The sequence below is a fragment of the Opisthorchis viverrini genome (genome assembly GCF_000715545.1).
Source record: "Opisthorchis viverrini unplaced genomic scaffold opera_v5_479, whole genome shotgun sequence".
NCBI lineage: Eukaryota > Metazoa > Platyhelminthes > Trematoda > Opisthorchiida > Opisthorchiidae > Opisthorchis > Opisthorchis viverrini.
The window spans coordinates 90,426-102,636 of NW_008752140.1; the positions used below are offsets into that span (position 1 = coordinate 90,426).

The 12,211-nt window shown below is 42.0% G+C and overlaps 1 protein-coding gene across 1 annotated transcript in view; it reads right to left on the bottom strand.

Moving 5' to 3' along the window:
- Positions 1–11,864, bottom strand: part of T265_11326 (hypothetical protein) — a gene marked incomplete at both ends in the record, with an annotated part of 14,060 nt that extends 2,196 nt beyond the window's left edge. The window contains 8 exons of the mRNA XM_009177953.1: positions 1,717–1,806; positions 3,127–3,248; positions 4,033–4,165; positions 5,367–5,442; positions 7,051–7,130; positions 7,606–7,687; positions 8,460–8,557; positions 11,670–11,864. Of these exons, the coding sequence (XP_009176217.1) occupies positions 1,717–1,806; positions 3,127–3,248; positions 4,033–4,165; positions 5,367–5,442; positions 7,051–7,130; positions 7,606–7,687; positions 8,460–8,557; positions 11,670–11,864 (876 nt within the window). The remainder of the gene's footprint in view (positions 1–1,716; positions 1,807–3,126; positions 3,249–4,032; positions 4,166–5,366; positions 5,443–7,050; positions 7,131–7,605; positions 7,688–8,459; positions 8,558–11,669) is intronic.
- Positions 11,865–12,211: the final 347 nt, after the last annotated feature.

The window sequence follows — 12,211 nt, forward strand, 5'->3', positions numbered from 1 at the left end:
TGCCTTCGCTTATAGGAGAGCCTGTGGCGATATCCACTCGGATGTTAGAAAGCGTTTCTGTCGCTGAAGTGATTGACACAAATGATTTTACAGCGGCCCAAATTTTTAGAATGGTATTGGACTGTGAAGTGGTCTTTGGGTTCCTGAAATATATATATATATATATACATATATACATACATATATATAACTGCATAAGTACTGACTGTTTCAATAGGAGACAAAATATCGAAAACTGCGCTGAACACATACTGCTATTGCCCCACTATTCCGGCGCAGCAGTAGATCATAATGACCTTGAAACTTTCCAACTGGGAGACTTCCCATCGTCTGAAATGAACAACATACAGACGCTCATCAGTGTATTGTCAATTCAGGCAGCTTCCTTCTCCATACAAAGAGAAAGAGGTCTATCATACGTTCGTAGTTTTCCACTAAGTACCACCTGCCAGTGGTGAAGGATCCGACTGATCAATAAATATCTCTTCCGAAAATTGTGTATCAAACACTAGTGTACATCAATGATAATCACCGAATTACCCTTATGTTCATTTAAGTTCCTTCGTTCAAGATCATGAATACATTCAGTTGTACACTACCCAAATATTTGCGGTGCGGACCGATGAGCAGTATCCGATTGGCTGGAGTAAATTCCGAATGGGCGCATGTTAATACTCGCCAGTTGAGGAAGTAGTGAGCTCCCTTAATTCTGGTGCTTGTCAGCTACTAAAACTTGCATAAGTTAATTAAATGTTCAAACCATGCTTTCCGGCATCTTGGGACAACAAAATGAAGGAAAGCATAACATCATTGTTTTTTATCCGAACAAGTCTTGTAAACACACAAACTATTCGGTAGGAAGTACAAATAGTTCGTTCACGACTGATGGGTAAACAAAGTGCGTTTAAAGTTGACAAGCAACTTGACTGAATCGTTTAACTCAGCCAAATAGTGAGCTAAAGACGTCATCATATTGTATAGTTTAAACTTGAATCGCATCAAAATGAGTAAATGACGTGCTTATATCGATCGAACTTTCTCATTCAATTGGATATTTTATCCTTTCCCTGAGACCAGTCTGTGCTGAGAAGCGAGAAGCATCGTATGGATTTTTTCTTTTTATTGGGAGTCAGAAGCAGTGCACATCTCACTGCAACATGAAACGAGAAACCGCCGACCTTCTGGCCAACGGTTGAATGCTCGACTGTTCAATCATAACGGATTGATCAGCAGTGTGAATGGCCTTTCCTTAGACAGAACCCAGCGTCACATCACTAATCGTTCAATCACGGCAAGCCACACCACATGGCCACCACCACACCACCACCATGGCCACATGATAAGTTCTCATATGAGAATTTTAGTCGTCGTTTCAATCTCTTCTTTCCCTAGGTTACTTGAGGAGGTTTTATGCAGATTTGGTTTCCTTTTGTACCATAGCACAGAAGGGTACAGAGCACAAGGTATCCAAAGCCATTGCTTGGCTATCCAAAAATGACACTGACCAGGATTGCATATCTAAATATCTAGACTGGCTGACTTGCAGAAATTCGTCTATGGAACATGAGGTATTTAATCAGCTATATTTGACTTGACCGTCACACTTCCAAAGTAACGACATGCAACTCTCATCTCGACAAACACACTCATTTTCATAACGGTTTGGTATTTCACAAGTGACTCAACTGAATCTCTCCGTGACAGTTTGTGACTCACCATCTCACCGTATTTCATCACGTGACTTTTTTTTGTTCTCTTTTTCACCTCCTCGTACTGTTGATCCAGTGTGCGCTTTTTCAAGTCTTTCTGCGTGTGGGTGAATAATAATGATATAGCGAAGCCAAGTACAGCAAACAGATCAGCTTACGCAACTTTAAGATTGATCCAATGTAATCAAAACAAGTGAATCCGCTAGAGGTAAGACAACAGAGATATGGAACGACACATACTGCTGATAAGCCAGTGATCACCCAACTGTTCCAGGACGACGTACACATATAACACAACTTTTTCCTAGAGTCCTAAATTCACTGCTGCCATGCCAAGTTCTGTCTACCTGTTGGTTTATGACAATCCGGACTGGGCATGGATTACGACATCCCGCTTGGCGGCCAGCTTTTGGGCATGCACAACACATTGCCCAGCCAACTTGTCTTGCAGTTTTGGATGAAATTCTTGGAGGGGTCTATCGTCTGCCAGGTCAATATTTAACTGCTACTGATTCATTATTCGGCAGGGTAAGCGAGAGTACATGAAGACCCAAATGGCGCAACATGACCCCCGAATACACCCAAATATGATGCACGCTGTGTTTTGTACTTCATTCCGACAGACTCGTTGAGACGAAAGCGTTCATCGTCATCATCATGATCATCAGTATCCTCTTTGGCGAATCATCAGTGTTCGACCCTGGTTCTGTTGCTAGAGTGACATTTTCTCAATTCCCGTCTGCGTGCAGAATATTCTGCGCGCGTAACACGGCTCAGACTAATCGGCTAGTAAAGCATCACGAGAGGTGAGACAACCAAAGTATTGATTTGGACATACTACCAATGAATTACAGAGAACTTCGCTGTGCCAGGGAACTATCCCTATATGCACGTTGAGAATTCGACGCCCGAGGGCAATCATCGTCATCACTATCATCACCATCGCCATCATCTGTATCATCGTCATCATTATTGTCTGCAACCATGTACAACACCAACGATTCCCTGCGTGCATTCCAAATTCATTTGAAGTCATATTGCAAAAAACAATCAAAGTGGGTGAGAAAAAAAGAGTTATTGCTGGCCTACCACAATCACTCCTGTGTGCCAGGAACCCCACTCACTTATTCAGGGGATCTGAATTGAAAATGACGACCAAAAGGCTCCACTAACTTTGATGCAAGGGCGTAATATGCAGCGTCTTTAAACGATGACTGTGCGAATCAGTCGGCCTCCAAAGATACAAGCCACCAACGTCACCCAAAGTTTTACACTAACTGAGAAAGTATGGTCTACTTATTAGAAACAAAAAAAAGTGGTTAACAGAATCAAATGGACGACCATTGTCAGCTACCTACCATAGAACTATCTTTCCACAACTCACAAGTTCATCTGCAACAGGTTTGATGAAACTCACGTATTCCGAATCCGTAATCCATCCATACGAATATTCCGTCGCTAAACAAACACCGATTCGCTTGTCATTACAAAAAGAAGACCAGCTTTGTTCATCTTCATTCGCTGAGGTTGTCACGAAGACTGCAGTTTTGAGGGGTTCAGCCAAGAAAATGAATGGACCATGTAAAATAACTTAGAAATAACGCGTTACTTTGTCGACGAACTGATAATGGGAAGCCCCAAGAGTTCGAAAACTAACACAATAATCATAAGGTCCCTGAAAAATCTTTGACAAAACACAATGGTTTTCGCGCTTCTTCCGTCCAATCAGAAGGGCACATTCCTTGAATTCCCCTCAATCACCTCTGAAAATCAGATTGGACGGATCTGGCTAACCGCGGTTGGTTCAGGCCTTCCAAGTCTCATCAGTGTGTAGATATATAATGTGATTTTCTCTGGTAAAACTCTCGTGTGAAGAGATCACTGACGGCCATGACGGTCAAAGTTATTCAGGTCACTGGTATTATACCTGTTGTTTGATCCGCGGAAGTGTACATTTTATAAACGACTCACGATTCATTCACAATTTACAAGTACGGTATTGACCTGCGAACGGTGGTTGCTGCAAATGGAACCCAAATATCACAGGTGTTGCACCGATATTACAGTGACTTCTTCTAACCCGCTGAAACTAGTTCAGCAGCAGAGCTGACGTTGCTCGATGAAGGTGTGATGTTATTCACGATTAGGTTAAGGCTTCTGGCAGATGGACAGGGAATACCTGCATTCAAGTATCATAAGCGAATAAGCACGACACATGCTTGGAATTTCGTTTGTTGTTCTGGCCTTTGCGGTGCTTTAGCCATATGTGAGGAAAATTCTGAATGTTAGTTCTACGAGAGACAGGCTAACTCACGCTACTTACTTCCCACATCTGAAGGAAGAAGATCACGAAACAGAGAACCAGCGGAGCAAGAATCCACGTAAAGCACCAGTTTGTTGTACCTTTTGTTTAAATACATGCTGCCGAGGATATCGTTCAATTCCACGGCATGGAGCTGAAGCAATGCAAGAAATAAAGTTTGCATGAGCTCGAACGTTTACAGCTGAACGAGTGTTGCATTCTTGAAAATCCTGTCCACAATGATCAGTTGAAGGACTACGTTTGATCCCCTAAGGTTGACGCTGATTACCCCAGTTATTGTCTTTGATTTTTAGAATATCACTGCCACCATATCCAATGTGATGTTAGTCAGCTATCCTAGGGACATTCAGTAAACTTATTTTGTAAGGGCACGCAAGGAACAACGTTGGAGTAAATAGGCGTGCAGTCACAAGTTCATCATAATGAGCTTCCGGTTTGAACGAGTGATTTTCATACCACTCTAGGTGTCAACTTCACGGCCGGTTCTAATCATTTCCACACCTCATTCATCGTGGTGGACTTGAATATGTTTGGTTGCATAGTAAGAGTGACGCTCAGGACAAAGAGTCCCTATTAGGGTGAATGCTGCCTTAATACAAGGGATTGCAGCTTGTAATGCTAGTCGTAGATTGCAAGGCCGCCCCGTAATTCAAGCAATCCGTGGAGCGGATCCTTGATCTAGACATGTTTTACGAAAATTTCATGTGATTTCCACTGAATTGAAAATTTCAAATGTCATCTCATTAATAACACAATGTTAATAGGACGGAATTAATAATAATTCATTGGTGAGTTGTCACTCGAAGGGAAAGCCACCAGTGATGTGGTTCCCTTGACTGAAGGATGAGCGGAATTATATTCTGATAAAGTGCTTTTTGGCCACCCGTGGTCGAACGGTGGAACATTGCAGCTACAAAGCGCAGAGTGATAATTCCCAATAAGGATATAACACGCGTACATTGCTTCTCGATTTTTCAACACAGACTTTAGACTCACACACAGTGTACATTCATATTACCAAAGTATCGCTGTATGTCAAGGAATAACAAAAATAGCCTTTTTTGTCTTCGTACCGTCTACACCTCATGAGTGACCATGTACGCTTGCTCAAGTGTCTAAATGGATAAAACGCGAAATCAACTGAGTTGAACATAGTAAAAGGAAATCTATGTAATGTTATCAACATAACACATTAACAAGGACCGCTGTATCTGTAAACTCTGTTTCATAAGGAACCATGGGTTGCGGTGCGGCTCTCTGCTCCGTTCACAATTTAGTCTCTTTTTGAAAAGCTGGGTGCTTTAACCGTGGTTACCAAAATTCACAAAACTTACATATCCAGATGGGAAGGAAATAGCTTGAGACGCACCATGGCCAGTGTAATAGATGAAAACGTTGTCATCAGGACCGCTGCAAGGGAACGGGAATCTTGACGTGGTCTTGGAGAGCAGTTTATTAAGTGGCGCTCTCACGCATAGGATAGCACAACAAAAAGTCGTGGAAATGGAAATTCGATGGTAATATACCCCAAAAATATGGGTTTTGTCAAAAGGTGTAGAAGCCAATTTTTAACATCAACGGCCTTGGCTAACTGGTTGTCAAGGAAATCAGAAGATGCACGAAGTTTCTCAGTTCATTTTTCTCCACGGTACACGACTATGTTGTGTAAAAGAAATATGTTCAACTTTGGGTCATTATTCCACACAATTCCTATGCGACGTATTCGTTAACCACCAAACTCGAATGAAGTGGGTGGATAACGAACACGCATGTCAGAATATTGTTTTGTACACGCTTCTGGAGGCTAATTTTGCCAGCTGGCGATTGGAACGGTGGCAACCAGCTCTTACGAAATCACGCAGTATAGTTAACTCCGTGTATTCACTACTGAGATCAATAATATAACGAAGCATATCCACAAAGCCATATGATCCATTTGTTGGTCGTCGAACAACGGGATGCTCATATGTTCTCTGATCCCGGTGATCATTTTGCAAAGGTTCTGTCACCAACCGAAGTGACAGCATGATTGAATGATTTGGTCGAAAGTTCTTCCATATCTGTCTGAAAGTATGCGTTGTTTGGGAGAGTGCTCATCAGACCGCTGTATTCCTAGAATATGCCCAACGACATATTCTGTCCGAAAATGTAGTTGCTGCATATGATCTGCATTACTTGAAGTCGAGTATTTTCTCTCTGAGGACCATGTGCTCATGTTCCTATCAATTACATGTCTATCTTTGTCTTTCTTTCCCTATATGAACAAACTATGCGCAGGATCGGATATAAAGAGCGGGTGATTAGGGATTGAGCGGTAACTCCGATTCCAAAGAGTTTTATGACTCACGAATGAGAGATTTGTGATTTGCAAGTGAATACGCATTTTTCTGGTATCATGGCTTCAAACCGTAAGAAGTCCCATCATTTCTCGTCATATGCGGGTCCAGTAGCCTTGGGAAGCTTTTCCAAAGTTGAAATGTGACGGTACAAATCCATATGGAACACTGGTCGAGGCAGGTATTCCAAAAGCTGAGAGTGTTAACGGTGAATGACCATACGGATCTGAGGGACTGCTATTCACCCAATCTACACGACTGCAAGTGAACTTGGATTTCCATTACCCATTATTCACGCTTGGGATAACACGGTGAGTTAAAAAACTTCAGATACCGAACAAATCAAGATCGACAGACTACAAGTTTTACAAGACCGTGTAGATATCCGACCATTGATAACTGCGCATGTATGAATATTCTCGAAACATGTTAACAGTGGTGATTGATACCTATGATATAATGATAGCCCATATTCTGGAATTGATAAACCGGTTTTCTCTTCTAGCGAAGCGAATCATTTCAACTGCCTTCTGGGAGCTTTACGTGAAAAATGTATGTACCACATAACATACGAGAATACTAAACACGCTTTACGCATTTCCGAAACCTCCGACATGCAACACCAGAATCCTCACTGTGATCAGCAAGTACATCAACAACCTCTACTTCCAAGCAAACTCACCTTTTCAAAATCTTCTTCCCTTCTTTTTCGAGTTTCTTGTCGCCTTTCAGTACTTTCGCGAATATATCCGGGTTGACGTCCTGGAACAGAGAAACACGCATTATCATTTATTTGTGCCATGCCACAATGCTCCACACTCATTCTCCTTGCAGTAAACATCGATTTACAGTCTAGCCAATCAAGATAAATCTAGGATCGGCTCTCTATCTTCACTCAGATTACTTTCGCGACGGTCGCTGAATGATGAAATCTTAAAAGTTGGTTGTTTGTAAGTCTGCCGAGCATGGAAGTTGGATCCGGCAGGTTGTCGAGCAGAACTCTGATTGGAGCCAATAGCCAATCCCGATTCAGTGTCCAACGAATGCTGTTTGCCAATGGCGAATCCAGAAGGCACCAAAATTTCCGAAAGTTAGTCAACGCATACACTCCGTGAAAAACGCTCCGTATCTGAGTAATCTGCTCGAGAGATACTACTGTTTTTCACGCAGTGTCATGTACCTTGCACTTTGCATTAAACAAAGAACAAATTCATTTATTTGCTGAGCATGGACATACTTGTCCACGGTAGTCAATAACCACACCTTTGTAGACATCCTCGTGCTCGTAGTCATTGAACACTTGGCCTTTGTACGGATTCCTGGATTGAAAGAATGAATAATGGCAATGAGTTTTTTGTGAGAGGAAATTAACATCAACGTCAAATAGAAGGAAATGAAATGCTCGTAACTTCCGTTTGAATTCGGGTTTCGATCGTGTTTTTGAATGAATTTGTACGCCGATGATTACACATTTTGTAACAATTTCGATTAAGTTTTATAGACCCCACAATGATCACGGTAGGTAGACAACAGAGAACATTACAAATTCGTAAGAAAACGTACAGCCTGTGCCCTTGAATGTAATTTCATTGGGCAGCTAACGGCTTACAATTATCACGAACTCGAGGCTTTCTGCCACGAGTCTCAGCAATCATCTGTATTACAAAACGTTATGCCTAATAGGTTGTCCGCTTAGTACTTGTTCCAAATCACCAGTCGGCTAATGTAATCGGACAACGTCTACATATCAGTGTAATTAATTTCAGACTTTCGACGATCGAAAGAAAGTGAAATTTGTTATCATCAGTGAAAAATTACAACAACGATTGAACTTTGATCTGGTATCAAATGTGTTGATCGTACCAAGGTTATTTAGCGTTTGGCGTGGGGAAATGTCGTGAAAGGGGGAAGCTTTATGGTGCATCTTGAGTGACGCAAAAACACACATATTTGTCTCCAACCCGATTCCATTCATGATTTATATCCGTGGAATCCACGGCTTAGAAATGAACCAATGGAAGGCCAAATGGAGAAAAGCGATTTCCACAGTATAATTACTATCAGATGGAAAACATTGTATATGATATTCACTTGGGATTGTTTGCAATATCATCGTAGGCGAAGGTAATTATATTCTCCGCTGGAATTTTGTTTGCACGCATGACGTGATAGGCGTGAAAAACGTTCGCCTGAAGGGAAATACAAATGACAGGTGAGTAAGAGATAACAGGAGGAGTATGGCACATGGGACTGACGGAGGTAAGCAGAATGACTGAAATCATGCATACGTGGTGGAGTATCAGTTCTTTCAAAAGCACTCGGATGCATTGTGCCTGCCCATCAATGTAGATGTAACGTAATCACGTCTGTTGTTGTTAATTAATTGCTTGACGTTGGGCACGGCAGCTAAATTGCCAGGTATTTGGCTACAATTCATCGTTTGGGATCTTCAATCGCGATTTCATCCTTTATCTGAGGCAAAGCCCTATCAAAACGTCTTGTTGCACTATGCAGTTGAACTACAGAGCACAAGTCATGTTTCGCTGGAGATCCCTGAACGCGCTACTTCCCGGCAACCAATAAGAGGCTTAGCCGATTGCCCCAGAACAGCTGATTACCTCGTGCCGCACCCCACTTGGGAACGCGGTTTGTTGGGGATTCCTCCAGGGACACCTCATATATTTGGTAGTCTAACGTATTGTTAACAATGTTTCGCTGCATTGCGTTTATGAGTTTCTTCGGACACATCACATTAGCCAGGTTTCCTCCATGGCCTGCACACCAGCCCTCACAAAATACGTTCGAGATAAGCCGTCAAAACTGTTTTTCATATACCATTGTGGATATCAAATGAATTACGTTAACTTTGTATTAAAGGGGTTTAGATTAGTGCCAGAATGTATCCCGGAAGTACGATGCTGATAATTCTGGAGGCGAATATCTCAAATGTTTGAAAGTGTTGCACATCAATGGCTGGATATTTTTCGCAGTCGTTAATCTCCATCATGATCCAATGTCATCAAGAAAGACTGCCCTTTGAGCTAAAAAATCAAACGAAATTTATCATCACACCAATATGTTTTATCATAAAAATGAAACAGTTGATCATGAGATGTTGCACCGGATTTCTTGACATCCTTGAGCCTGACCACCATCGATCGATACTACAGTCTTAAGGACTTCTTCAAATCATTATGCGTATGGCAAGTTGGTTTAGGGATGGATGAGGAGGGTTCCTTATTTACTGATACTCGTCTGAATATAGCTCTACGCCTGGGCTGATCCTTCGTGGAGTTTTGCTCGAATGGATCTGGCACCTGATGACTCGTTGAATTTTTGACGGAGTTTGGTCGTTTCTTGACCAACTGTGGCTCTGTCCTTGAACTACGATCATCCCACTGACCACGGATAGCACCCTCGCTCTTGGATGATTTTCATGCACAAACCTTCCAGATCAAACGAACTCCTGAAAGAACATCGAGGGATGTCCCAGTTCGCCTGTTGTCAATCGTGTCACTAGGAATGAAAACAGTGTATCTTTTAGTGTCAAAGAGAGGTTGAACCTCATAGGGGCCTGACGGTTTGTGGCCCTCAGCAGCACACTGAGCAGTGTATATCCGATACTCATACAGCCTTTAATAACAGGACAGTCATTGAGTGGAAATCATCCATGGTGGGGGTTGAAATTTCTCCTCTGACTGTCCGCACAATCCACCACCAATCTGAGAAACCAGTAGTGCAACTAGGCTCTTGGGATGAAGGCCATAATCAGAGACACTAAAATGATATTTCTTATCGTAACGGCGGATACTACTGACTAGATGTGCGAGTAGTCTGTGGTCTCCTCCAAATTCTGCTCCGCCTCGAATGCAAGGTGAATTTTATTACGGAACATGTGGAAATGCTTTACGGTGTTCGTTAACAATAGCGTTGTTTTCATTCTCTTAAGATTCTTGATAATTTTCGGTTTTAGAAACGTTTACTTTTCTGTTCAGCAGTTTGCATCTGCTTGTTTGCTGTTTGCGAATAAAGAATTTCTCGTTGAAGAGCATTGCTCCTTAAACTGGTCATATCACAGGCTAATTTCAAGTATGGATTGCACGCTTACAAGTGATCTCATGTCACACCGGCTGCGATTGTTTTCGTCAACCCGGTTGCTTTGTCTGCCGTATACAACAGGGTGAGTATGCGAAGAATACTACAACTAAATCCTTCATTCCTTTTTTCTCTTTCATGTATCCGGTATTCTCACTCTCATCAACCCTAGGTTAGTGATATCCATGACTTTTGAGGCACTATTGCTGGACAACTCAGCTGCACATCTCAGCTGACAAGTGAGAAGCCTTTGAAACCTAAGGGTATAGAAGCCCACCAGAACGAATATTGACGTCTCTCCCGGACAAAATGACTTCCGCTGTTAATTGCTACCTGAAAGTGGCGTCTTCGGGATTCCGAATACCACGCTTGTAAAACGGTACAACAAACTAGATGCAAGTACTGGATCTCGGCCAACCCTCTAAATGTTTTCGAAACTCGGATACGTTTTCTTTCAGGTAGCGAGCAAAATATCACACAACGAGCAGTGAAACTTGAGGTAAGAAAACAAGACCGGCATGCGTTGAGATTCTTTGTGTTTGAAGGAGGTGGAGGAAGCAAGGACCAACGAATACACCCAACAGACCAAAAGAGGCCCTCTGTGAGCCAAGAGATCACTAGTATACATGTCCAGGTATTAGATTAAAAAATTCCAACAAGTAATCAACCGATTAACTGCAACGTCTCAACTAGAGTGATGATACTGAACGTGGAACCTCTGAAGAAATAATCAGTTGAATGTTATGAAGCAGCTGTTCCTAAATAGAAATCGCTCACGGTGAAATAATTTTCGATGTTTGTCTATCTGGTTTGCTTTTTCTGGGCGGAAAAAATAAACCGACAAAAGCTGAGTTGATCTGACGAGGACCAAAGTGAGTGAATGTGTCATGATTGTATCCGTTATGACAAAAATGTTGCCTGCGTCTACACCATGTCACTTTCCGTAGGAATTCGAAGACAGAAAGCGAAATTACAGCGCAACAGAGAAATGCTTTAGAAAACAAACAAAGGCGCAGAAATAAGTATCCATTAGTTGCGGATTTGATCAACCGCCTTTCTCAGTGAAACATCACAGTTATATAAATAACTAGGTAGATCACAACTGTTTGGGATACCATTAGTGCAAATTGCCTCTTCGAAAAACATTTTGTGTAGACTATAGAAATCAATTGAAAATCAAAACAATAAACATCAACTGAAACCTACTTGATGCCGATAATTTATCCAGTCGTCAGAACCAGCGACAAGGACAACCCAGTTCTTTGACGGCTTGTTGTTAAATATCGATGACAAATTTTGGACACCCGGGGCTTCCAAACATGCAACATGGTCGATGCAGAACACCAACGCAATAAGGAGCGAACAACGCCTCATCATATCCAGGCATACTTGAAGCTCCATCCGCCTGGAAATTTATACTGTGCACCTCCTGTAAATCGAACTTTGCCTTACACATGTATGGTGATAGTGTGAAAAACTAACCTCCAAAAATATGATAAGTCTGCGGAGCAAAGTATTTGCTAACCAGTGTGTCATCGGCAAATTTGATCAACTTGTTCAGTGGCTGAACATTTGCCCAAGGTTTTCTCACTAATCTGAGCACATTGCTGATTTATTGTATTTTTCCGGATAAATGTGGATTACTTCATCGAGTACCTATGCGCTTCTGCGAGGGCTGAGCAGTAAACTGAGTCCACAAAACGGTTTCACGTAGTATCTAGCTTCATAAGTACATTTGCAGAAAACTT